At 48.8% G+C, this 27064-nt stretch overlaps 1 protein-coding gene across 7 annotated transcripts in view; it reads right to left on the bottom strand.

The window, feature by feature from the left end:
• The window catches only part of VAV2 (vav guanine nucleotide exchange factor 2), a 132907-nt gene that overhangs the window by 12750 nt on the left and 93093 nt on the right, over window positions 1-27064 (bottom strand). For 4 of the 7 annotated variants that reach the window (XM_064676756.1, XM_064676758.1, XM_064676763.1 and 1 more), the window contains exons 4-15: window positions 23415-23483; window positions 14600-14702; window positions 12930-12944; window positions 12164-12262; window positions 10651-10719; window positions 9949-10049; window positions 6888-6987; window positions 5498-5593; window positions 4817-4885; window positions 2049-2135; window positions 810-895; window positions 417-549 (exon numbers count right to left, since the gene is read on the bottom strand). In XM_064676756.1, coding sequence (XP_064532826.1) covers window positions 417-549; window positions 810-895; window positions 2049-2135; window positions 4817-4885; window positions 5498-5593; window positions 6888-6987; window positions 9949-10049; window positions 10651-10719; window positions 12164-12262; window positions 12930-12944; window positions 14600-14702; window positions 23415-23483 — 1027 coding nt within the window. The remainder of the gene's footprint in view (window positions 1-416; window positions 550-809; window positions 896-2048; window positions 2136-4816; window positions 4886-5497; window positions 5594-6887; window positions 6988-9948; window positions 10050-10650; window positions 10720-12163; window positions 12263-12929; window positions 12945-14599; window positions 14703-23414; window positions 23484-27064) is intronic. The other 3 variants (XM_064676757.1, XM_064676759.1, XM_064676762.1) reach the window with 1 other exon arrangement.

The following is a 27064-nucleotide window of genomic DNA, read 5'->3' as shown; positions in this document are numbered from 1 at the left end:
GAGTGCCAGTTTTGGCAGGCTGGTGTGCAGTGCTCAGGCTCCCTTTCCAGGCTCCTCCACCCCACAGCTCATGGGAGCGAGAGCATCCGGGTGGACCTTCCCTCCCTCCCTGCCCTCCTCTGTCTGACGTTTGCTCCCTGATGGTGGGCCAGAAAGCAGGGAGCAGCTTCCTCCCTCCTAACTCCAACCATCCCAGCCTCCTCAGGGCTGTTTTGCAAGAACAGAGAGGTCAAGGATCCAGCCCAGCCCCACATTAATAAACATTTCCCAAAGCTCTGTAAGGCTGCCTTGAAAGATGAGCATTTATTTTCCAGCTTTTTTTGCAGGCACTGTTTCTACTTTAAAAGGCTAATGGGAACATACCCTGAAACAGCTCCAAAATGCTCTCCAGCAGAGCCAATCCTTGGTCCACCTACCTTCTTAATGTCCTTGTTATTCATGGGGTCATCAGTCATCTTGTGGAAGAGCAGCTCAATAATTTCTTTCAGCTCATAATTGTAGCCTTTCCTTTTGCAGACGATCACCACTTTATCAAATAAAAATAAATACCTGCCCAAAGCAAGCAAATAAACAAGCAACCCAGTTAAACACCTCATCAAAGTCCCCATCCAAGGGGAAGGATTTGGAAAGCTCTGCAGAGCTTTCCAGCCAGCGCCGCTCAACGCTTGGACCCTGCTGTACTTTCACATTGATGGTGGGTTCTGTCAGTGAAAGTCCAGGTAATAATTAAAATAAATGAGCTCAAGGGGAGTCACCAAACAAAGGTACATTTAGTTTGGGAATATTTCTGAGTGCTGTTGCTCACTCACCTGTCCTGCTTGGTGTGGTTGACTATGGAGCGCACCTTCAGCTCCCCGTCGATCTTCGGCCTCCCAAACTCCTCCAGCTTCACTTGCTGCAGAAAGCAAAGCAGGGCTGAGATCCACAGCCAGGGCTGGAATGATGCTTTGGGGAGGTGGAAACCCAAAGCTGCCTGGATTGCACCCCCCAGCCCTGCTTCGAGCTGCTGAAGCTCCTGGGAGCAGCATCGCCCTCACCAAGGGGAGGGAAGATGCTCCCAAGGGGAGCTCAAGGATGTTCCAAAGGGAGCCTCTGCACGAGCAGGACCACTGGGGGACCCCTGGACCTCCAGCACTGGCATCCCAGGGCAAGGCTCAGCAGACAAAGCATTTTTACAAAGTTTGAGATCTGGAAAGCAAACCCCTCGCCAAAATAAGCTATTTTCCAGAAGTTTCTACAATAATTAAGGATGTCCCTGTCTGTTGAATAACCACCAATTAAAAGTTCACTGTTTCCAAATGAAGTCAGGGCTTAAAGCCCCCAAACCCAGCACCCCTCCAGGAAGCCCTTGGGGTGGGCAGCCCCCAGAACCTCCCTCCATCACCCTTTTGAAGTATCTCAGGTGTCAGTCCCCAAACTGCATTACCCAGTGTAAAGTGTGACGGAGGAGCAGCTGCACCCACAGCTGACCAGCCCCCCCTCCATCCCCTCAAATCGAAGAAAAGCTCATTAGCTTGAAGGTCTGCCACTGAATATCAAATTACGAGGTTTGTTCAGGGCTAAAGCGAGTGCTGGGCTGCACAGGGGCAGCTGATGCCCAGTAATGGGACTGTTTGATACCTCTGGAGTTTGGAGGATGAGATTCTCCTTAAAATATCTGGTTGGGATTTTGAGGATTAAGTGTGTTATTATGTCAGCTCTTCTCCTCCACTTTCAGTTAACTTCTGCCCTCTTAACAGCAAAAGAAAACCCACTTTAAGTAGCAGATTTGAGGAATTCTTGGGTTCCCCCTACACTAATAACATGAGAAAAAGTCAGAGACGCATTTTCAGTGCAACACCACCACAAGAAGTCACTCTCCATCACAGACAAAGCACCTCTGTGAGGTAGCAACCACTTATGGACCATCAGCAAAACCACTGCCAGTGACAAGGGAGTGCCCAAACACATTGGGTAGTACACCAGAATAAGTAATAATTGCACACAAAAAAGCAAAAATGTTAATAATAATAAAATTAATTTGGGTTCAAGAGGATTTTTCAACTTACCAGGTTTTCTATAGAGCTCTGAAATTCACTTATTTTCTTTAAAGTCTCCTTGTCCCTCTTTACTTCATTGATGTACATGGCCAAGTCCTTCAAAGAAAAGTGAGGATATATTTTTATTTTTCAGATGACAATAGTACCCCACCTGAGCAGGACCCACACGAGCATGGCTCCCTGAATCCCTGAGGAGTCCAAGCAGGACTCCACAGCAGCCTGGGACACCTGAGCACAGGCTCTTGGTGCTCCCACTGCTGAGCCAGGCGGGTGCTGCAATTTTTTCCGTTTCCCAGAAGATGGCAATGCATGAATCCATAGCAATGTATAAACCCAGTACAGCACAGCAAACCCAGCCTGTGGCTGTTACCTGCTAAGAGCCTGAGCCAGGCACCCCCTGCCTTGCCCCTCTGCCTGGCAGCATCCTTCCTTCCCACCTTTCATCGCCGTCATTCCCTACATCCCCCCGGATACAAAAGCTGCGAGCCAGTCTCTGCTGTCAAAACATCCATGTCTGTAAAGTAACTGCTTTGGACACCTGGCTGCACGTTAGCTGTGAACAGACTTGACTTGGTTCTGCCTCTCTTGCTTCCAGCTCTTTTCCCTGGGTGCTCCAGATAGCACCCAAGTTGGTGAGAGCACTGGGATCTTCATGCTCAGTCCTTCCCGGGACATCCCACAAGAGCATCCCCACCTCCAACACTTTGGGCTCCAACATCTCCCACCACACAAAGGCTGTGTTGTGAAATAAGGAGACGGTTGATGGAGCTTGTTCTGTCCTCAAAAATTCCTCGCTTATCCAAGTTTTGATCCACTAAAGAGAAGGAACCCAATCTTTCTACTAAAAGAACTCCTTACACCTTTCAGAGTCTGTTTGCTTCTTATCTGCTCCCTCCTTGTCCTCAACAACAGCTCCTGTCAACTTGCATTAGATCCGAACATGGGATTTTTTAAGACATCCCCTCTGGGTCAGACCTTCCTCAGCTTCCCAAGAGAAGATGGGTTAATCACAGACGATAATCACATATCTACGTGACAATACTTATAACATCACAGAACACCCCACTGGGCAGTGGCAGGGATGGTGATGGGAAATGACACAACCAAAAGCCTTATGAAGCAGTATCCTCCACCATGCTTGAGCACTGACCTCAGCTCCCTCCTGCTGAACAGGGCAAACACAATCCCAGGATCAACCACGACTTGAAACAACAATACACAAATGTGGGCTGCAGGATTTCACTGGGAATTGCGTTGTCCCACCATCACCTAGGGATTTGGTTCTGCATTCTCAGACAGGGGATTGGTAACTGTACCAAATACCACCACCACAAACAACTTTTTTTTGTGTAAATCCTGCCCCTGCCTTGCACAAACAACTATTCATGCAAAATAAAAGGGAAGTGAATCACTTTGGGAAACATTGCTCTATTCACCCCCTGCACAGCTCTCACCCCAGACAGCAGCAGTGTCTGCTGCCTGCCAGCACAGCAGACAGTAAGGCTGGACTTGTGATGAAAAACATCACTTGGAGGTTAAGCCTTGGTTTGCAGATCAATTAAAACCAAACTGAATGGCTTCCGATGCCCCCGCCGAGCCCAGCGCGGTCGGAACTGCACCCGCGCTCTCCTGGCGATGGGGAGAAGAAGAGAGAAACCTCCCTGATGGCTATCGGCAGCTTCCTGCAAGGAATGCTGAGTCTGCAGCACAGCCAGAGCATATATACATTTATTTATTAGCAGTGGTGCTGGCAGTGCTGGATGATGAGGCCATAAGCAGGGTTTAACTGCTGTCACCAGGTTTAGCGTTCATTTGAGGCCACAGAGCAGGAGAGGGCTGTGAATGCAACGTCCTTCAAACAACCTTAACTCTAACGTGACCCACATATCAGCTCTGGACTCCCGGGCTTGGAGGGATAATGGCTGGAAAGGTCACCCAACTTATGTAAGTGCCAGGAAACGCAGGGATGTTACAAAAGCTGCGGCTCAGAGATAGAAAACAGAGTGACCATGAACACAGGAGCAAACCCTGGGATGAATCCTGAGATGCTCTCCAGAGAGAAAATCTGGAGTTAATGAGCATCTTCAATTCAGGTTCTGCTGCTGATGGTCCCTTGGTGTGAGTCTGTGTGTGTGTGGGTACATATCCCAGTCAGAAAACATTTGGATGATCCTGTGACCCTATGATTTCTTTGTTGTTGTCGCTGATGGTTTTCCCGAGATTTTGGGGGTTTCAGCTGAAAGCTCTAAAAAAACTTTAAACAAAGCAAAATGTTGACACCAGAAGCCTTCAACTGTTGAAAGAGCATTTTCCTCTTAACAGAAAAAATTCCTTGGATAAAAGGATTCCCACCCAGCACCTGGATAACAGCACACAGGGAACGCTCCGCACACACAGGCTCCCATTTCTGCAATACTGATATGTCTGGAGTTCCTCCAGATCCCTCCCAGCAAAAACAAGAGCCGGATCTGGCACGGCCTCTTTACACACAATAGCAATCAGTGAGAAGTCGTAACTTGTCAACAAACACCAGCTTCCCTCAGCTGCCTCGGGAGGGAGACGGCAGTGAGGACTCCAGATCTGCTGCGAAGCCATCTCATCAAACAGCAATCGATACACACGTGTGTGTCCAAAAGGAGGAGGTGCTGCCTTCCCTCAGGCTGCAGGATGGTTTGGTTTTTGCTGTCTTAGTTTTTGTTTTACAGAGTAGAGGGGTCCAAGGCTCTGCTGCACCCCAAGCCCAGCACTGCCCCACCGCCGCTCTCATCCTCCTGTACCTGCATTGCCTCCAGAGCCTCCTTCAGCTGTTGCTTCTCTGGTCGGTCTGAGGAGTGGCTGAGCAGCTCCTGAAAAAGTATAAATAAATAAAAATAAAGAGTTCGGAGGTGCTAGGAAAACTGTGTAGACCCTGCCTGCACCGGACAGGCTCTGACCACAGGCACCTGCCTGAGCAGTGGCAGGGTCGCTGGGGTGGCTGCAGGGATGTCTAGGTGATGGCAGGGATGGCAGGGATGTCTAGGTGATGGCAGGGATGGCAGGGATGCCTGGGAGGTGGCAGGGATGGCAGGGATGCCTGGGAGGTGGCAGAGATGCCTGGGCAGGCATCTGTGGCCGTAGGACAGGGAACATGACAAGCGGCTGGTGCTTGAGAGATCTGTTACACAGAGTTGACGGGCAGAATTTCACACATAATCAGATTATATGCAAGCTTATTTTATATTCATTAACTGCCTCTCGTGGCTAACAAGTGCAGAATTACCCTAGGTCACCGTACTTTAAGAGATGGCACAAATATTATTATGTCGTGTTAAGGAGCTTCAGTAATTATATCATTTGAAGGGGAAAAAACTCCAAACCTCCCTCTGCATTTGGCAACAATTCACTCTCCACTCAAAGAGCTGAAAGATGTTACAGAGAGGGCAGAAGCTGGAGAGAAATGCCAGTGCTGAAAAACTTACTTTCAACAGGAGATGATATTTCAAAACTCTCTGCATTGGAACCACCAGCAGATCTTGCAATTTAAATTTCCCATCCTGGACCTTTAGCGTGCATTCCTAGTAAAGAGATCAATAAATCAGCTGGGGAAAACAATGGCTCCCCCCAGACAAAGCCTCCCCTGTCCCATGGTTGTTCGTTTGGCTTCTGTAAACTCAGTCCTGATGCTCACAGGCTCGTGGTCCCTGCAGGCACCCAGCCAGAGCCAGGGCTCCCACCATGGAGGTTATCAAGGAATTAAACCCAGAGGCTGGACCCTAAAATACAGGCATTCTCATGCAACTGAGCTACTCCAGCTTAATGAGATGCTGCTCATTAGGGGAGCACACGAACGCTCCTGGACCTGGGGAAATGTCAAATGAAACACATTAACTTCACCCACCTCCTGGCTGGGCTGAACTAATGTGTTTTATTTGTGAGGGGCTGGCAGGGAGCACGCAGCCAGTGGCTCTGGCGTCGCTGGTGAGCATTAAGTCATTAAGATGAGCTAATGTGGTTGCAGGAAGTTTTGCCACCGTTACCTTCACCCAGACCCATTCAAATAACGTGATTCGGCTGCCTGAGACCCTCTGTGTTCCCAGGGAGGGAGAGAAAGGAAAAGCAAAGGAGCAGCTGGATGCTACAGCCACTGGCTTTATTAAAGGCCCAAAGAACACGTTTTAAACAATTCTTAAATGCAGTTTTACCCCTGAATTGGGTTTACAAGGAAAATCAAAGAGCATTTGCGGAACGGGAGGTAACGTGTACAGACAGCCCGGCAAATTCTGATTAGCATCAAGACCAAAGCAGGAATTAAAGCTGGGTAAAAACCAGCAGCTCAAACAATGCCTCCCTTCTGGGGCTCCTTTGATTCACTTAATATCTGGATCAGCCCCTATTTACACTAAGCCTTTATGCTGTGGAAGGAGGACAGGGCAGTAATCCGGGTGTTCGCCTGGGGACTTGGGTTCACCTCTGATGGTCCCTGATGCTGTTGGTGACCTTGGGAAGCCATGTGGCTCCTGGCTTGGGGATGCTCGGGGCATTTAGGTCTCCCTGCACATTTCAAAGAACTTGTCCCAGCCTGTCCCACTCAAATGAAGTCACTAGTTTGCTTTAACTTGGATAAACTCAGGCAGGAAGGACAGAGTGTGTGTCTGGCGAGGAGATGGAGGGGCAAACAGGGGATCAGGATGAGACACCCCCCAGCTTTGCTCCTTCTCCGAGCAGCACAGACACACTCTCACATCCCTCTGTTCTTTGCTAACTCAAACATTCCCAACACAGCATTCTTGGCTCCAGCAAGTCCTTCCAAAACCCGTGACAAGGGGGAGGGGGGCAACACTCTGCCCCCAGTGCCCCCTGCCCGCTCACCTCCACCTTCTGCCGGACATCCTCCCGGTTGGCAAGGAGGTGGTTGAGGGTGTTCTGGGCATACTCCATGTGGCTGCAGTACTTGCCATAAATCAGCAGCCTGGAGAGGGGAAAAATCACAGATTTAATCAGAAACACTTGCTGGCAGTTATAACCTGTTATAAAAGATACATATGCACGTGGACACAGTGAAAGGACGAGGCAAACAGCTAATCCTCCAGGTAACTAATAGCAAAGTATTGACACTCCTTTACTGTGTGGCTTTTTAACACTTAGATCTTCAACACTTAAATATTCAGAAGTCTCCAGAGTAGCAGCCTGTGGGATAATTCAGCTCATGATGAGCAGAAGGGGCCGAGTGGCCAGAGGAGGCTGTTTTTGGATCTACGATGGCTCACCCCTCCACTCCTGTCAGCCTGGGCTGGTGGAAGGTGTCCCTGCCCATGGCATGAGATTGGAACTGAATGAGCTTCAAGGTCCCTCCCAACCCAAACCATTCTGTGATTCTATGATGATTCTATGGCACATTTCAGAGAGCTCATTGCTTCTTGCAGGATGCGCCACAGGGACCTAGAGATCAAGAGAATGGGTCACCGAGAAAAGAAGGTTGTCACAGCCTTTGGAAGCACAGTGAAGCTCTGTATGGACACCCTGGACTATAAATTTAAACACCTGACAAAACAGAGCAGTTTTGCCATGGATTCCCCCTTTTTCCTCACTTCTCTCATTAATCCTGCGTGACAGGTTTGGGTTTTCTCCCCCTTCCTGGCCGTTAACTGTTCTGCTGCTGATAAGACACATATTCCATCACGCACTGCAACTCATCCATTATTTCAGGGCCTCATCTCTCGATGGAGACAACCTGGGAGCACCTGACCCAGCGTCGCTCCCTAAATAGGGGAGTCTCAGACCCCAGCAGGGAACTGAATAGAGAGATTTATGGAGCCACAGTCCCCGGCAAAGCCACAGCCAATACAGATTATTCTCCTGCCTTTTCCCCTTGACAACTTCTGAACATGCACAATAATATCTACCTTGCCAGTGCCGGGGGAGTTTCAAAGAGGCTTCAGGAGCATAAATTCAAACCTCTGGCTTTCAGAGAAGGAGATTTACAAACTATTTCCTTAAAAAAAACCAACACCCACAAAGCAGAGGAGCAATGCATCATTTTTCCGGAATGTCTCCCAGGATGTGTAGGGAAGTGAGAGCTATTTGTCATGGATATATTTGATGGAGGAAGGTCTTACATATAAGGACAAAGCAGGAACTCTGGAGGTCCACATTCCCTTCTTGGTGGGGCAACACTGTCTCCCCAGTGAACTCACTTTCTCCTCCTGCACCCGTTTCCTTGCTGTAAAATGAGGAACTGTTGCCTTTCCTAATTGTAGGAATGGACTCTGCATATTTAGATCAGGTTGCTCCACACTCTCCATCCCCAAGACTCTTGTTCTGGGGTCTTCTCCAAGTCAAAAGTCCCCTTGAACAGCAAGTGAGGTCCCCAAAATTCCCACGGACTGAACACAGCTCCAGATCCACTGCCACCACCTCACAGTTGTCAGTCTGGCTCCTTCACTCACATCTTTCCAAGCCTTTTAGGTCCTTCAAGAAGTTGCTTCCAAACTCCATTGTCCACTCCCTGCTCCCTGCCTGCACAGCTCTGTCCTTGGGATGGCACCAGCACACACAGAGCCGAGCCAGGAATTAGGAGATCAAAATCACCTTAGTGAGTTTTATGAGTGTTTTAAAATCATTTGCATTCTTCTCTGGAAACTTTTTTTTTTTATTTAATCCAGAAAAAATGCCCTTTGTACAAAGAGGCCCTGAGAATGATGGAAAACCTGACCTTATGGTGTGTTATTACTGCAGATGGTATTCCTGGAGTTATTGACTCCTGAATGGCATTTCTGTGTCTAGACACTGGTTTAATCACAGTGAAATAACACCCTGGCACGACTCCACAATGAATCACCCTTTGATTAGTACTAAGGATATTAAAAGCTTTTATTAACCTTATCTTTGTGTTCTGGGGTGCTCCTGCTTGCAGCTGCCAAAACAGAGAATCTATTCTGTTTGAAAAAAGCAACTTTTACATTTATTCATCATGCCAGAGGTGCGGGACAAGTGCGGTGCCAAAGAGGTGACTTTTTGGAGAGAGGAATCACTTTGATCTAACAAGAGCCAAGTCTCCCCTTCACAGGAGTCATCCCACCACATCACAGGCCCTCAGAGCCCCACTGCTGCTTGCAGGAGACCACACTAAACCCTTGCAGCTGAGTGAGGTTTTACTCCATTCCCGTTCACCACAATTGTAGCATTCCAATCTTTATCCCCTCTGATATGTCCCCATAAACACATTGTACATTCAGTCTGTTATGAGATGCTGAGCCCAGAGAAATCCAGGTGCAGCCAGGGGCTTGCAGGAACAAGGATCCACAGGAGCTACATGACTGAGCCTGGCTGGTCACAAGGGAGATGTTCCAGCCTCTGCCCTGGGCAGCCTGACACAGCTGTGGTTGGATTTGGCTGCTTAAGTGTCAGCACCAAATGATGTTTCAGCTGCCTGACAGCATTTAGATGCAGAGGATGCAAACCTGGTCTGCTGTGACAGGGATTTCTAGAATGAGGGAATCATTAAGGTTGGAAAAGCCCTCTCAGACCATCGAGTCCAACCATTAACCCAGCACTGCCAAGTCCATCACTGAATCACGTCCCTGAGCACCACAGCTACACCTTTTCTGAATGCTTGCAGAGATGGTGACTCCACCACTTCCCTGGGCAGCCTGCTCCAGTGCTTGACAACCCTTTCAGTGAAGAAATTGTCCCTAATATCCAATCCAAATCTCCCCTGGTGAAACTTGAGGCTACTTGCTCTTGTCCTATTGCTTGTTACTTGGGAGAAAAGACAGATCCCCACTTGGCTACAACTTCCTTTCAGGCAGTAGTAGAGAGTGAGAAGGTAGAGAGCAACAGAGGGCTCTGTTCAAATCTTGGGGATAAGCCCTGCAAATGTTAACCCAAATCTGTTAAAACTGGACCTGCCTGAAGCCCAGGTTTCCTGTACCTCTCTTTGAATTCCAGAAACACTTTTGCCAGGCTGCTTCCTCCAGACATCATAGAGACATCGATGGCTCTCAGGAAACTGAAGTGCACTTTAATTAGGTCCTAAAACAAAGAAACAGTCAATACTTTAAACACATTCAAAGCAAGTGGGTAAACAGAGCCTAAAGAAATGCACATTCACTACTTCATCAGGCGGTTTTTTTCCCTCTTTTAGCTGTTTTTAAAGAAAGTTGTTCTAGTGGAATGCAGCCCTGAATGGCCTGGAATATGGGAGTGTAATTCCATCAGAGGTTACACAGTGATAAATGCCCCAGAATGGGGAAGGAGGAGGAGATGGGATGGATGGTGCAGATGATACACCAGGTTCTGACCCAGACTCTGTGCAAGCCAGCGTAGAAATAAATCCCTTCATCACAATGTGCCCAAACCACTCAAATCAGCTAAAATCCACAGCCCTAGCCCCAGAACATCCACTGGATAGAATTGGTTTTTTACCTAGAGTTCATATAATCCCTAGCTCTAAAACTGAGTGTTAAAGAATATCTCCTAAACTCATTCAAGCTCCACAGCACACGAAGGGCTGAACCTCCACAGGTGAATGCACAAATCTAACAGGAAATGGGAAAACCTTCTCTTAAACAGGGAGAGGGCTGAGCTGCCTTGAAGAGAACAAAGATTTAAGCCACAAAGTCCACGCCCTTACCTCCAAATTGATAAAAATAGCTTCCATGTCCTGGGGAGTCAGTACCAGCCTCAAGGGGTTCATATAGTTCTGCAAGAGGGAGATGGAAAAGGGATTGAAATACTGGAGAGGAGGGAACAAGAAGGGGGTTGGTGCAAGAGAGGTGGTTTTTTTCTGCTTCACCAGTTGAATTTACCTGGGCAGGGAAAAGCAAGGTTTTAATGAGTTTAAGCTCTTGCAAAGGCAGAGAACAACCAGGTTGTGCCAAGGATCCAAGTGGGAGGCAGGAATCCCCATGGGTGCATCATCCCCTCAGCTCCCCTTGGCTCCCTCAGCACTTCCAGGCTTGGGAAGGTGCAAAATCCCAACTCATGGGTGGGTGCAGGACCCCTCCCCTGCTAAACCCATGGGAGGGGGGTTAAATAAGCAGCACTCAGCTGCTTCACCTCACTGCAGTCCTTGGCTGCACTGAAGCATCTTTCCAGCTCTTTATCTCACTAGAATGTTGCCCTTGTAAACACACCAATGATGTGATTACATCAGAAATGCGTTTCTGAACAAATACATATTAATAGAAATATCTACATGACTTGTAACCACAAAAAACCCCTGATGTAACACACCAAAGACAGAACCCTCTGCTCGTAACAGCATCAGAACCTGCTAAGCCTTCACATGCCTTTTAAATTGATATCAAAGCAATAATTTAACTCTTCCTTTAGGCTGAACCAGAGGGCTGGTTCAAGGAACAAATGTCCCAACATAAATGACATTACGTTGGGACATTTTCCTGGAAAATAGGAAACGTTATTCCATCGTGCCGATTTTGTTCATGGCTTCTTTGTGGGAACTTTCAGAGGGAAATAATTGCAGAAGGGGAGGAAACAAAAGCATTAGGGTGATTAGAAATGGCAGCTTGATTTTCACTATTGTTCTCCACTCCTGCTGCTTTCCTCGGAGCAGGAACCACCTCCAGGCTCCCGCCACATCCACGACTCCACCGTCTTGCTGAGGGTGTTCACTTTTATTTTTATTTAAAAGAAAGGTACGACAATCATTTATCAAAACCAATTAAAACCCGTGAATTTAAGCAGTAAAACGTTACCCTTAATCCAATTAGTTTCAATGACAAGTCATCACAGCTTCAGCACTTTTGAAAAGCACCCAGAATAAAGAAATTATTCCGCAGCAATCAGAGCGATAAGATATCTGCAAACTCTGCTCTTATCGGGGAGCCTGGCCTGGCTGAGTGAGGAACTAGAGTCTCTTACCCCGGGGTAGGGGGTTTTCAGCTTATTTCCAATCTGCAGCAATCAGAAAAAATATGCTGTTTGGCTCCTACAGTTACAGGCTGCACATTTGTGCTTGTCAGCCTGGCTTTTCTGGATCTCCCTTCTCTCCAATTTTACGTGCGAGTGCATCGATCCTGCCCGCTCACATCTGCCAGCCCTCAGAGCAAGAACTAACACGATTAATGCGAGATCAAGGGGCGAGGGGGAAGGCCACGGTATGGGAAAGATGGCTCAGTTCTTACCTTTTCTATATCTTCAAGTGTTTTGTAGTATTTGGCCTCAGTTTCTTGGATTTCTAGCAAGCAGCAGTTTCTTTTGTCATCTTCTGTCATTCCCATTTTCTAGAAAAAGCAAAAATAACACGTGGTCAGATAATCTTATGGGTGGCCCAGCAACCTGCTGATCCACTTCAGCCTTCAGTGACAGCAAACAAGCACAAGTTTGGAAAATCAGGAGAGCACCACTACTAGTTTATGTTAAAGGGAACTATTCTTATCCAAAAAATATAAGAAGGGACCCTGGCTGTACTATTAAGTATGTTTCAACATGGCAAGCATTCAATTTTTTGCATTTATTATAACCACATCACCAAAGACTATCAGCTAAAGAAGAATAATAAGAGATAAAGGATGAGTTTCTCTATTTTTTTTTGCCTAAGATGAAACTCACAACAGAGCCTAAGTGGGTCATAAATAATATGTTAGATTTATACAAATCCCTGGCCAGGATTGCCAATTCTTATGATTTTAGGTCAAATCTGATAAAATGTGCTTTTCTCAAAGCCCCAACTCCTGGAGTCACTTCTCTTGCTCTGACATCTGTAAAGCTGAGAACACGTGTTGGGAGCTGCTGCACTTGGCAAGGCAGGCTCTGAATTTGGGAGGTGATTCAGTGATGGGGTTTTATGGATCATGCACAGGAAAAGACACCCTCTGTCCACCCCCTTAGAACTCGCAGCTCGGACGTATCAGCTGGATGAAACCCAGTATTTTAATCAATGCATCTTACCTGCATATATCTAATCTGAAGCATGCAGAAATACAAGAAGCCATTAGCATTGCACACTTGCTATTGCAACAGATCTTACAAAAAAATCAATGTTTTGGTGGATATGTGGGTGTTCATACGAAAACCAGACTCTTTTGCTCAGGAAAAGGGGGGGAAAGAGAGTCAGAGCCCTCAACTCCATCACTGCTCAGCAGAAATCATAAAACATCACAGAGGGGACAGTGAAAAACTGACAATGCCACTGATCCTAATCCTGTACTACCTGGCTGCTGGAGCTTCCCCCCATTTTTGCTATTTATACAAGAAATTCCTACCAGAACCTTCCCAAGGGGTTGTTCTTGGGCCAAATGGCTTCTGCAACTGATGGCAACCTGCTAAAAACACCAGCGAGCTGTGCTGACTTCAGCATTGCTACCAGCGCCCGTAACAGCTCCAAGCACTTTGGCGGGATCACCGGGAATATTTTGTGCCCAACTCCTTGATCCAGACAGGGTTTCAGTGCACAGGGAGCTCCTCTGGCTGCAGACAAGGAGTGAAGGGATAAAATGCCCCAACCACCATCATCACGATCTCTGTACCACTCGCAGCCAAACTGGGAGAGGGAAGGAGTCAAGGGACGTTGCTCGGCTGTTTGGGCAGGTTCCACGGATGCAGCTCTGCATTCCCAGGCTCCAGCCCCTCAGCCACATGCCCTGCTCCAGGGATTTAATTGATCAGTGAACTTATCCATTGATCCTGCTTTGTTATGGGGAGGTATGTGCTGTTTGCGCTAGGAGAGAGTAATTAGAGTCTGAACAAAGCCTGAGGGTGGCAGATATTGGAGGCTGGGAGAAAATTTGGAAGGTCACACTCTGGAGAAGGTCCATTCCAGCTCTGCACCAGCAGAAGCCAGGGCAGTGCTGGGGACACAGGTAGTGAGGGTGGCTGTGGGCATCTTTGGGGAGGTGCAAGGGCCACCAGTACCTCCCTGTCTCATCCATGGAGTAGGATATCTGCCCCAGAGCCCTTGGAGTTAATGCACATCCCTCCATGAGGCTGCACATACTTCAACACTCAGGTTTCCTTATCGTCAAGAGGTTTTTAGAGGTGACGAAAGGGGACGGCTGCTTGTCCCTAAAGCCACATGGGTCCCTGCTGCCCCAGAAAGCTGCACAGTAAACACCTCCCTGCTCTGAGACACCCAGGTAGGAGGCAGCAGCAGGCACAAACAAGTGCTGGATCCCCCACACAGATCTGTCAGTGCTCGCCCCGATCTAAAAATACCGGTGGCAGGCACGGCACATCTGGCTGACGGAGCAGGGAGAGCTCCCACACTCCCCCTCCCCAGAAGGGCTGCAGTGACACATGCTGCCTTGGCTCAGCAGCAAATTGCTATTTTTAGCTTATCTTTTAGGGCTTATTAGGTCTCCCTTTCCCTTCCTCCTCCCCGAACTCCTTCAGATGACAGGATGGGCTGGGAAACTCCTCAGAGAACCCCCTCTGGGCCAGTGCCATCCCAGCTCTGCTTATTTTTACCACTTGCAAGGCAGCTCAGTTTCGAGGAGCAACACAGAGTGGTTTGCTTCCCTGCAGCATCACCTGCCATTGGCAGACAGTAATTTATTTAATTAAATCCCCCTCCCTTCCCCTCCCATCAAGGTGTAGCTTTAAAAACGCAGATAAATTGTTACCATGGGCTGCTGAACTTCCACTCTGATGATATCTTCGTAGATATCATCGCCTTCATCTTCGCAGGGGACGCAGTCATAAATGTCCTCCCCCAGATCGTGCTCGCTGGAACGAGGAGAGAGAGTCAGTGATAATAACGAGGGGATGTTCACTGTCACTTGATCAGGCAAACCAACAACAGCTCTGACACCGAGCAGGGGGAAGAACCACAATAAGAAAATTCTCCTGGCCCACAGCACTGATGCACTCAGTCCACGCTCTCTGGTTTTCCCGGATCAGTGCCTGCTGCACATCTCTTTCCGCTCGTTGGAGGCTGGAAAAGGCAAAACGCTGCTCAACATGAGCGGGGATCACAGCCAAGAGCTGCTCTGAGCCCCGTGCCAAGCGTGCCCGCGATGCCCACTCCACCACGGGCTGCCAGCTCTGCCCCCACAGAGCTTTTGCTCGGTGCTAATCGGCCCAGCCGAGCTGGACCCGCTGGCCAAGCACCCAGTGGGACCATCTGTGCCACTGGCATGACCAGGTCCAGCTCCACCTGCCTCCAAAGGTGCCCACGGCCTCCTCTTCAGCTCCTATTTAGGACCAGGAGCAGCTCTTGCATCAGTGACTTTAACTATATTATACTCAGAGAATGCACTTTACAGGTTGGTCTGTTTAAGGCACTGTGTTCACTCTTAATCTGGTTTGGCTTTCTCTCACTAAGAGGCTTCCTTTGTGCCAAAAAACCACCCCCTCTCCAAGTCAGGGCTGAAAAACTGCCACAGGAGCCCAGATCCATTCAGAGCAGGAGCAGATACTAAACAATCATCTGATGGCTCTGTGCAGTCCATAGAAGCATTCCCAGTCCTGATGAACCCACACCCCAGGCTGTGCAGGACCCACAGCAATGCCTGGACCAGGCAGCTGCCTCCAGCCTTGGGCATCACAGCCAGGTTTAAAAGCTCTGGATCCAGTTCTTCTGGGAGATGCACCAACTCCCATAAAGCCCAATCCCTGCCCTAATGGGCAACTGAGTGATTTTTAATCCAGCATTTCCCAGAGGAATAGGAGACTCCTGACCACCATAAAGCAATCTCGCCGGACGCCCAGCTTGGTGATGCTCAGCCCCAATGCTGAGCAGAGGCCAATAATAATATTCACATCAGAGAAAAATTAAGCAGCAAAATGTCACATTTTCAGAGCTGGCCCCATCACTTTGGAGCTGGCCCTGCACACACACAGGCTTTGAAGGCATCACTGAGATGCAGAGCCCAATTTGTATTAAAGGTGAGGGTGTTCAGTAATTAATTGTCATCTGAGCCTTCACACCCCTCCCAGGGGCTCATCGGTCTTAGAATACCTCTGAAAATTCAACCCACAATAAATACCAATTAACAATAATAACTCTAGCACTTAGATCTACAGGTGCTGATTGCTAACGGCTCCCACTGAAGTCAATCCCACAGGATCAGGACAGTGTGAAACACTGGAATATCAAACAGCACTCGCATATTTTATGAGCTGTCTCTTTCAACAGGGGTATTAATTACACCCAAATATATTTAGGTGTAAAGCTGTGCTCAAACTGTGACACTCGACATCTCTATATTATATAGCAGGGAGCAGCAGAGCACATCTGCCTGCGAAACTGGGCTTTATTTCTTCGCTAAATACGGTCCCTTCTATTTTTACAAAACAGATTTATTTAATAAAAGTTTGGGGATTTTAAATAAATACACTGGCTTGATGTAGCCATCCCATTCTTCCAGAGTGATGCATTGCAGCTGCTGCAATAATGCCCACTAATAGCTGGTGATCCATCTTCCCCTTCCCAGGCGTCGCCGTCGCCGTTATTATCTGTACCAATATTTATATTCTCCGCTCCACTCCTTATCCAGAGCGAGTCACTCCCAGTTCCTGATTAATCTTCCTGCCTGCACCTCTCGGATTGCTGGCTGTCTCTCCATACATCATTTCCCTGGCTCCAGGGTCGTTAGGGACGTATGGCTGCGTTAATGTCGTGAGCACGAGCCCGACTGGGTGTGACGCGACCAGGCGAGTGCTGCGGTGACGCTGCTGCTGGAGCAGAGCCTGCTTGGCCTCGTGGATGCTCATCACCACCCACATGGGAGCACCCAGGAACTGCTTTGGGCTACGTGCAGAAGGAGAAGAGGCATCCTGAGGTGTCTCTGGGAAGCCCTGTGTCCTGAGCATCACCGGGACATTCTCTCGGCGCACCTACACAACCAGGTGCCAGGTCCAAGCCTCAAACCCCAGCAGGACCCATTCCAAGCCTGTTGCTGCTGTTCCCAGCCTGGACAAGTTCTCCTTTTCTCCCCCTCCGAGGAGCCATGAGCTCTGGACCGTGGTGGGGACACACCAGCACACCACTGTGAGAAATCCAGGTGGCAGTGTGACATGCTGAAGGGGTTTTGCTCAATCAGGCTTCCTGGACCAAGCCTGCAGGAGGATGTGTGCCCCATGGACCTGGTCCAGCCTGGCCCTACCCAGAGCTCCTCCAGGCCACCAAGAAATGGGCAGGAATGCCCACCAAGGGTCAACAGAGGAGATTTGCCCACAGAACTGCCAACAGTCACAAGACATGAACATTGCACTTATCACAAGGGGCCACATCCTGATAGCACCTTGCTACTCTCACTGCTCTAACAAAGGGGCTGAGCCCTACTGCTCCACTCCTTCCTGCTCATCAACATCAGCACAAGCCCTTCCCAACATCGATTTCTGGCCTCACACAAAAAACAGGAACAACTCCCTTGTCCTGGGGCCATCTAGAAAGACACTTCCACTTCAGAGCTTCGGGGAGAGACACTAGAGATGCTCAAACCCGACAGCCGTGGTGGTGTTAAAACCATACCTTTGTCCAGCAGACTCTTATTTATTAAAACACATTCCTAGTACAACCCTGAGAAACACCAGAGGCTGCCAGTTTTATGGAGAGCAGCAAACCGTGTGGATTAACCTCTCCTGGAGCAGACTGTGAGCAGCCAAGCTCCAATGGTGCTGCACGGCTGTCGACAATCGCTGCTGTGCACGTATTGATTTTCATCAGTCTCCACATTATGTCTGTCAGAGTTGAAAATACGCACCCTCCCCGTCCTCAAAACAGGGAACAGGCATCAGGGTGATTTTAGCCAGTGGCAAACTAAGGGCCTACTAAATGCAGGCAATAAATTTGGCATCCCAAGCATGTCACGCACAGACGGAACAACCTGAGCAAGGAAAGCCAGATCTTCACCTCGTTCTTCACAAAGAAAAGCAATTTGCTCCTTCAATAAAAGCAGCAGAGTCTGCGAGTTACCCGTGGGTATCAGAGCCCATGATCTACTGCCTGGATTAGGAGATTCATTGACAGCTCTGGGTTTAGGAAAGGGATTTTATCCGCCCTTCAGAGTTAACGCCAGCATTTGCAATTACTGTTATTAGGATGGATGTAACCAGTTTTGGGATGGCAGCATCTTGCCGAGCCAGAAAAGCTCATTCAAAGCAAAAAAAGAATGAAGCTTTTCATATCTAAGGCAATTTCAGGCAAAAACAGTGCTTTTGGCTGAGCTCTGCCTCCCTGGCAATGCTCGCTCTGTATGAACACCCTCCCAGGCAGGCAGCAGTCATGCCAAGGAGCAGCTCCCATAACAGAGGGGCTGATGCCAGGATGCTGCCTTGGAGTGAGGGACAAACACGTGGGGAAGCTCTGATAGACTTGAGGGCCACTGAAGAATCTCTTCACCCACAAAAGCTGCTCTGGGAAGCTGAAGAGTTTGTACCAGCCCCAGGAATGCAGGGACAAGCTCTCAAGGCAAACCCACTGTGCCAAAACCCCTGTCCAAACCACACTGGTGGAAGTGCCAGAACCACCAGGAACAACAAAAGAAAGGGAAGGAGGGGACAGAAGGAACTAAAATAAGACAACCAAGAAATAACCCCAAATTTCAAGCCCTGTAGCCAAGGTTAAGAGCCAGAAAACCTCAGAGCCACCACTGGGTCCAGGCTGGGAGGGCATTTGCAGGGACCCTGAGACAGCTGCCCAGCAACTGCAAGGCTCCAGTCTGCCCCAGTAATCCTCCACTTTCTCATTCTTACTCTGCACTTACAGCTATAAATAGACAGTTCATCCAACCAACCCCCTCATTCACGGGCTCCATCAGATGAGGAGAAGCAGAGTCCTGTATTTGCAGCACATCTGGCAGGCTCGGGTTTCAGGGTGAAGGAGTGCAAGATGTGCAGTCACTGGACTCGAGATCTTGCAGGGTTTAATTAGCCAGATTGTACTTGGATGGAGATACACATCTGGAAATAGCAAGGGAAGCCTTCTGCCACTATTCTACTTGGGTCTTACGTTCCCCAATCAAAGGGGAACATTATGATCCCAAGAACGAGCCTCACACAGTTATAGCACATAATATGATCCTAGAAAAGGCACAAGTAGGACGTATAAAAATCAATACGGGTGACAAAGAAGAAAAGACACGTTTACAAGTGCTATGGCTCAAGTGCCCTGTACTACAGAACCATTTATTTAATGGGCTGGCGTGCGTGGTCTGTCCAACACAGCAAAAATAATGAGAAAAGTGGCAGCTAACTTATCATCTCACCTTGGCCCCTCTATTCGTTACTTTCTTTTAATGCACTTGAGAAATTCTGCTGATCACATCACTATTTTGGGAGATATGATGGGGCAAAGCTGGTGACAGCAGTGGAAGAAGTAGGAGAAACTTCAGTGAGAAGCTGTTGGCAGGGGCAGGTTGTCAGCAGAGGCTGTGCCCAGAAGAGATGCATCACTTGAGAAACTGAGGCTGGGTAGACCTACTTCCCCCCTTTTCCAGGATAAAAAGTTTGAGAATACACAACTATCCCCAACACATTTGTTGGGGATAAATCCCCAGTGAACTGCAGCTCAAAACAAGAGCAGGGGACATCGACACTGAGCTGTGGGATGAAGCTCCCCAGGGGCACACACCGGCTCCAGCACAGAGTTTGGTGGCAGCTGCTTTGCCTAAAACACTTACTTGGTCCCTTCTGCAACACCACAACTTCTCTCCCCAAAACAAATTACATTTGAAGGAGAAAATAAAGGTAAAAGTTACACAAATTAAATGTTTCACATCAAATCATTCACAGCACTTCTGCCTCTGAACTCTTCCAAGAGCCAACAAGCAACCCAAAATCAGCCCTATGTGTAATCCACCCAAGCCTGCTGGGCTTAGTGCCAGGGCAGAGGGACAGTGCCATGAAGTGGAGAAGGTTCATCATAAAGAAGGGTCTGGTGCTGTAAAGAGGACCAGGATTAATCGCTCTCATAAATTTAATGAGACAAAATAACTGGGGAGAGCTTAAGTGGCAGTAAAGAAAATTCAGGTTAAATGTTAACTATAACTCTGAGGTACCAGGATGGTCAGGAGCAGCTGAAAGAGCCATCAAGAGGGATGGAAAAGCAATCGGCAGGGAAGAAGCTTATCAGTAAGGTGGATAATTGCCCACTGACATCAGTGCCCAGCAGCCATATCCAGGTGGGAAGCAGCGGTTCACACCCCTGCACACCTGTTGGAGCATCCCCAGGACAAGGGTCGCTCCAATTTTGGGGGCACAGGCTATGGAGAATGAGCACATGTATTGCTGTTGCAAAGCCCAGCTCATTTTGTGGGCAAACCCCCCCCAACTGGTTGCAGCTCTAGAGTCTGGCACTAGGGCAGGCTGAGATAAATCAGGCAGCAGAGGACAATTGTCCCTTTACTGCTCCTCCCAGTATTGATCAGGCAGCACTTGCATCCGTCCGGCCCTCACCATCTGCCCAGGCTGCTGCAAGCTGCCATCTGGCCCATGGCAAAGCAAATTGAGGGGCCAGCAGGCTGAAAACAGGGAATTTGAGAACTTCCTAGCTCCCCTGATAGCCTTTTAGTTTCTCTTCCCCTTTCCATCACCAATTGTTTTGTTTTTTTTTTAACCAAAAAGCTGTTTCCAGGCAATTACACGCCTTGATCAGTTGGCTGGCTGACCCAGAGCTGGGGAGCTGCCTGGAGCTTGGATTCATCTCTGCAGCACCCCAAAGGTGAAAGAACAATGGGGTCATCAAGGTTTAAACATCCTTTATACACACCTGCACCCCACAGACACGCTGTGCTCGCACAGACCTTGTTCCTGCAGCCCACATAAATGTCCTTGTGGCACTGCCATTGATCCTCTTCAGCCCTGGCACTGACTTTTGTCCCCAGCTGTCGGGGCTCCTCTGCACTGGGAAGGTCGTCAGGATGAAGGTTCTCACTCTTCAGAGCATCATGGGGACAGTGGGGACAAAGCCTGGTTCCTTCTGCTTCCCAAATCAGCCTCTCCTTCACAAATATGTTCATATATTGAATGCTTTGCAGAACAGAAATTCACCTAAAATCTGAACTGGGGAACACAAAACTGCTCCGTTTAAGTACTTAAGAGTTGAAATGAAGCATTTTAATATTTAAAAAAAACCCAAACTATCTCTTTTACCAACCCCTAAAATGTCTTGCTAGAACCAGCTCAATATTTATCCTGAGCTTTTTATCCCAGTAGCACAACGTCCAAAGAGAGCTCCTTCTCAAGAGACTCCTCTCTCCCAGGGCTGAGCTGATGGTGCAGAGCCCACCAGGGCTGTCCCTCCTCACCCACACCCTGGCCCTTTGAGGCCAGTGGGGACAGCAGGGTGGGACCTCGAGATGACACATCTCATGGTGGTTTTACAGCCAGGACTGTAGCAGTTCCTTCCACACATTGGGTCATTTCACTGCTTGCTGTGAAAATCACTTCCTCGCCTCCAATAAAGCATTTTGTATGCACTCAGATCTTCCCAAGGCTGCTGGATCATCAGCAATACTAAATGCAAAGATGCTGGATGGACTGAATCACTCCCAGCTCGTGAATGATGCCCTTGTTCAGCTGTTTGGAGGATCAGCAGGAGCTAAGAAAGACCTTTCTCATGCAGTGCCCCAGCCTGCCAGCGCCCAGCAGCGGTGCCCAGTACCCACCATTGTGACCAGCAAAATCCCAGTGAAAGTTTCCTTGTCAAAGGGAGAAAGGGGGACTATTGCTGATGTGCTCCAGGCAGCTGGAGCAGCAACACTTGTGTGAAGGGGCTCTCAGGGGCATTTCTGGGGTTTTTACAGCTATGGGTGAATTCCATCTCTGTTTTGTAGGTCGTGTTTCCCTGCACAACCTGGCTGGACCAGGAGGGCAGGTCCAGATGCAGGAATTGGTGCAATAACCCCGTGCTGATCTACACATGCCTTTCCCCACTGGTCTTGGCTAAAGATTTTGAGAAGAGGATTTTGCAAAGAACGGGAAAAAAGGGAAAGTTAAAAGTTGGAGAAGATCTGGGACAGAACAGGGTGATCAACAGAAATAAACCTCCAAGTCATCTGACTTGGGCACCTCTCATTGAGGGACAAACTCACAGCCAGGCCTGAGGAACAGTTTGGGGAAACTTCCACCCAGACACCCTGCAGGAGCTGCACCACCGACAGCAGTTAAAACTGGGAACCCACTTCCAACACTGAACAACCTGCTCCAAGCTCTGAGCATGCCATCCCAAAACTCCTGTTTCTAGGAGAGTGCTGCCATCCCAACCAGCACTTGTGTGTGAGTTCCCACACAAACCTCTCTCCAGTTTAAAAGCATATCTATGTGTGAGAAGCAGGAATTTTAAAACCTAGTATTAAAAGGATTTTGAGAACTTTTGGAGAGGGGGCGGAAAAAAATGTTGCTCTTGAAAGGATCCCTTTATAAGTTAAAATTATATTAAACTGTAGCTGCTGGGAGCCAACAGCAAGCAGGGAATTCCAGGGGACTCCATTCCCTCCGCTGGTAATTTATGATTTACTTTTGTAATAACTGAAGCCATAAGGAACTCATTGGATTAAGGAGCCTTATTATTTATGTTGTGGAACAATAATATTTAACTGTATAAAGCCATATATCCACCCATACAGTCCATCCCTCCACATGAAACAGACTGCTCCACATAAGCAAACCCCTGGCTGATGGGAATGTTGCCATCGAATTCCGATAGTGCCCGCATTTCACCGTATATGTTGTAGTTCAAGGTTGATTTTAAAAGCCTGTTATATCATCACCACGGGCAGCAAAACACAGACACAAGATAAACAGAGACAGGACACACCAGCAGCATCACCCCATGTCCTAACACACCACCAAGGACAGGCAGGATGTGTCCCTTGTGAGGGGCCTGAGGCCCCATCCCTGCAAGCATCCAGGTTAGACAGGGTTTGGAGCAACCTGGTCTACTGGAAGGTGTCCCTGACCATGGCAGGGGACATGGAACAAGGTGGTCTTTAAGGCCCCTTTCAACCCAAAATATTCTGTGATTGCCCTGGGGACACCTAAGGTGGTCCAAAAATCATCCATAGGGGATGCAGATCCACGTGCCAGCACCCACACAGCCCAAAAAATGCCATGGGGGGAACCAGCACTGTTAGCAACAGGTACCCCACTCCCAGCAAGTGGCTTGGCTTTGGTCAGCTCAGAGGATAAATTATGTCCCAAGGTTTTGCAGCTAATGATGGAATTTAGGAGGTGGAGGGGATCCCGTGGGCTTGGCCCCCTTCACCCCCCACCAAGCCCCTCGTAAATTCAACCTGATTAAAAGTGATGTCTCCCAGGGCTCTTCATGGGAAAAGATGGACTATTGTCAGAGCACAAAAATCTCCTGGCAAAAGGATCAAAGCAGCCAGCCCGGCTCTCCGAGCCCTGCTGTCAAATTTTATCTGCCTTTGCTGCAAATACTCTGCAACTTTTCCCTTTCTGTGTCCCCTCCCGTGAGAAGGGGAGGCCACTTACTCTGCCAGCTCCTCCAGGCTCCGATACACGTCATCATCATTTTCCGTGGTCTCCTCCGATGGGAAGGGCCTGGGGAAGGAAAGGAATGACAGTGTTACTGGTGCCTCACCCCTCGCAGCACATCCCCTGAACTCAGCCCAGCCCTGAGCGTCCCGCTGAGCTCAGGGTGTTTCGGAACAAAATATGCATTGCAAATCCATTCTTTCCTGTTGAGGTACTGGCTCCCAGGACAACACTGCTTCCCACAGGCAGCCCTGGCATGGCAGGACAAGAAAGCAGGTGGTGAGATTGGCTGGCTGAGCACAGGAGAGCACCTGGGCCCCAAAACGAGGAGCAGCATCGTCTGACAGCACCTCAGAGCCCCCGTGGTTGAGCTGCCGCTCCTGCTGTGCTGGTGCTGCACAAACAACTCAGAAATGTAACTCAAGCCTGGAGTTGGACATGTTAAAATGGAGAGACACCTCCTCCTCCAGCTCTCATGGAGCTTTCCCACCTGTGAGCTCCTGCCCTGGTCAGCCAGGCACGGCTGGACACACCGTGCTGCTTCCCAGTGCTGCAAACAGCTGATCCCACTGGAATGAATGGGTCCTTATGAACCCTGGGCTTCCTCATCTTAACAACTTTGTGACAGCTGAAAAAAGTTAAACCCCTGGGGATGAGGGAAAGGACAGCAAAAGGGCAAAAGGAAGGGGGGAGAAAGCAGATTAAAAGAGCACGGGAGGGAGTGGGGGGAATACAAGAATTCCTTGGCTCGTTCTGAAGTAATAACCAAATAACGTATGAAGGAGATGAAAAATACTGTTTTAATTAAACTCAATGTATTATTGCTGGCACGGGGCCAGGGTGGGCTGTGGCTCTGCTGGGGCTGGATGCACCTTGTGGCTACGGCTGTGCCGGGCTGCGGGTCCCCGTGGGCACAGCCAGCCTTGCTCCAGCCCCAGCACAGGGACACGGAGGGGTGGCAGTAGGGCAGCTTGCTCCACCCCTCCTGGGCATCAAGGAGAAGGCAGGTGGGGTTCCCCAGGCCATGAGCCACATGGGATGGGATGCTGGGGAAGAGCAAAACTGGATACACGTGAACGTCTAACTGCCCTCGAGAGCAATTCCCTCCTCTGCCCTCCCACCTTCCTTGTTTCATGATAGATTGCCTCTCCTGAAAGATTTAATACATGGCCTGGTTAGCCCCCAAATTTGCTATTTTTGGATCCTTTCTCTAGCATTAATTTGCTTTCTCTCCTCCGCTACACTTCACCCTTCCTTCAGCGAGCAGCTTCAGACCAAGCATTTTGAAATAGTGCTGAAACCTGCAGCAAGTTCAATTAAAACTCCAGCCAGGTGGTGAGTCCAGGAGGGAAAAGAGCCATGGTGACCTCAGCCACGGGGCAGAATCATTCCATGCTACACCACCTACCACAGCTGCTGTGCCTCTGAGAGAGGAAACAAGGAGCACCCAAGGCTGGTGTGTCCAACCATGTGCAAAGTGGCAACAGGGGAGGGAAGAAAGCTGTGGGTAGAAGGGCAGGTGGGGCTGTGCTTGCTGTCATAGTCCCATGGCAAGGCAGGTGCCATCAGGGGATCGTCCCAAAACCCCAACATCTGGCACAAACAGCTGCCCAGGTATCTGTGAGGTGTGGGGGGATGATCATTTTGGAGAGAAGCTTCAAAGCATAAAGGTACAGTATGAGATCCTGAGGATCTTTACAAAACGTGTGTTTCCTCACTCCTGCTGTCCCCTGGGGATTAGTGACAAATACAAAAGCCACGTGAAGCACAGGCAAAAAAGCCACCAGCTCTTCCTGCACATGATGGAACTGGGAACCAGTCTTGGACTTCAGCCCTGGTGGGCAAAGGGATATGGCAGCTGCTGCTGCAGGGCTACACCACCCCACACAGCTCCAGCAAGAAAGGAGAACTCAGAGGTGACCTCTGTTTAAACACCACTTGTTAAAACAATAATAAAAAGAAATCCACCACAAGGCACGACCTCCTTTCTTTTACATGCATCTTCTGCTGTTAATCTCTGACTATTTCCTTCCCCAGTGCTCACCACGCCAGAAAGAAAGAAGTAAAAGAGCCATAAAGAATATTAAAATCACATGCACACGTTTCCAACCATAAATCTGGGCCCGAGGTGTAATTGGTTCCTGTGATAACCCCCCTCCCTGTGTAAGACAAGGAGACAGCAAAGAGAGAAAAAATATTTTCTAATGAGAGTTTCATGGGGAGGCAGCTCTGCTGGCCCTCCCAGCTTCACCTTGACTGTGGGTAAAGCACCAGAGTGAAAGTCAGGGCAGGGGAGGAATTAATAACCTGTATCCCCACAATAGCAGCTAATGGCTAAATAAGGATGCAGAGAAGGCAATTAGAAGGAAAGTCACACCGAGGTGAGCATTACTGAACGGACCATCTAAAATCTGGAGCTGAAGGATGGCTTTTTGGAGAAAGCCCTGGGTTTGCCCTTTGTCTGTGCCTCCTTCCCCAGCTGCCCATGCTTTGCAGGGGCTCTCTGTGTCCCCACATCACCAGTGTGGGAGCAGAGCTGCCATCTCCCCTGCTCCAAAACAGGGTGCCAGCCCCCAGGATGCAGGATAACTCACACAGGGTGGGACCATGGGACAGTCCTTGCTCTTTCCCAAATGTTCTATGTGCAACAACACAATTTAATGTAGCCCTACCAAGAGCTCCCCAACAGCAAATGCGTTGTTTGAGACAAATCTGCAGGTCATTTCTTCCTCTTTTTTGTAAAATCAGTAAAAAAACCATTGCAAGTCAAGAGGTCTAAAAGCTACTGGGAAATTCTTACAGACCTCCAGGCTTGTTGCAACTTCTTATGGAGTATCAAAAGCTGTGGCTGGGAATGCCCAACAGCAACGAGTATTTTGAGTTCACTGAAACCCAACAGGTTTGCAGAGATCCCAGTTTATTAAAATTCATTTGAAAATGTCTCTTATTTCCTATCTTTAGTTAAGCACCAGATTTTGTTTTTCACTCCACCACCATGCAAAACCACCTGCTGAGCCATTCATCCTCCCAGCCCGTGCCTGGGCTGCTGCAATCCCAATTCAGATGAAGAGTGAAAGCCCCAGCGACATCAAACAGCACCAGAACAGGCTCTCAGAGATAATAAACCTCCCAGAGCAGACTCCTGCACAGACAAACCCCACAGCATTCAAGAGCATCACTTCCACAGATCAAAGAGGAGAAGGGAAGTGGGATTGATCTGATGTATTTGTTTCAGAGTCTAAAAGAGAAGAAAAGACCAAGTAATTTGTTATGGAGTTTAGAGAGAGCTTTGCCTCTGGAGGACAAGACTTACAGCAGATGATGGTTCTTGACATGCGATGCAAAGCACCCCCTTGATCTTACAAAACATTTTGGCTACTTTCTGCATTGCACATGCAGAGAACAGAGAGCCCTGCAAACACCAGGGAAGGCAGGAGCAATCCACAGCCACAGCACATCACGCAGGGGGATAATCAATTAATATTTCATGAGGCACCTAATGCAAAAACCCTCCCTTCGCTCTCAGGTTACCCCCATGATCCCTCCCACGCCGCATCCTCATCATCCACTCCTGCACAGTAAATCTCTCTGTGGGGAGAAGGAGCAGCTCCACACACTGCCTTGGCTGCTCTCTCCTCTGAATTATT

Source organism: Pseudopipra pipra, chromosome 20 (genome assembly GCF_036250125.1).
Source record: "Pseudopipra pipra isolate bDixPip1 chromosome 20, bDixPip1.hap1, whole genome shotgun sequence".
NCBI classification, from domain to species: domain Eukaryota; kingdom Metazoa; phylum Chordata; class Aves; order Passeriformes; family Pipridae; genus Pseudopipra; species Pseudopipra pipra.
This window is presented reverse-complemented; position numbering and strand designations above follow the sequence as displayed.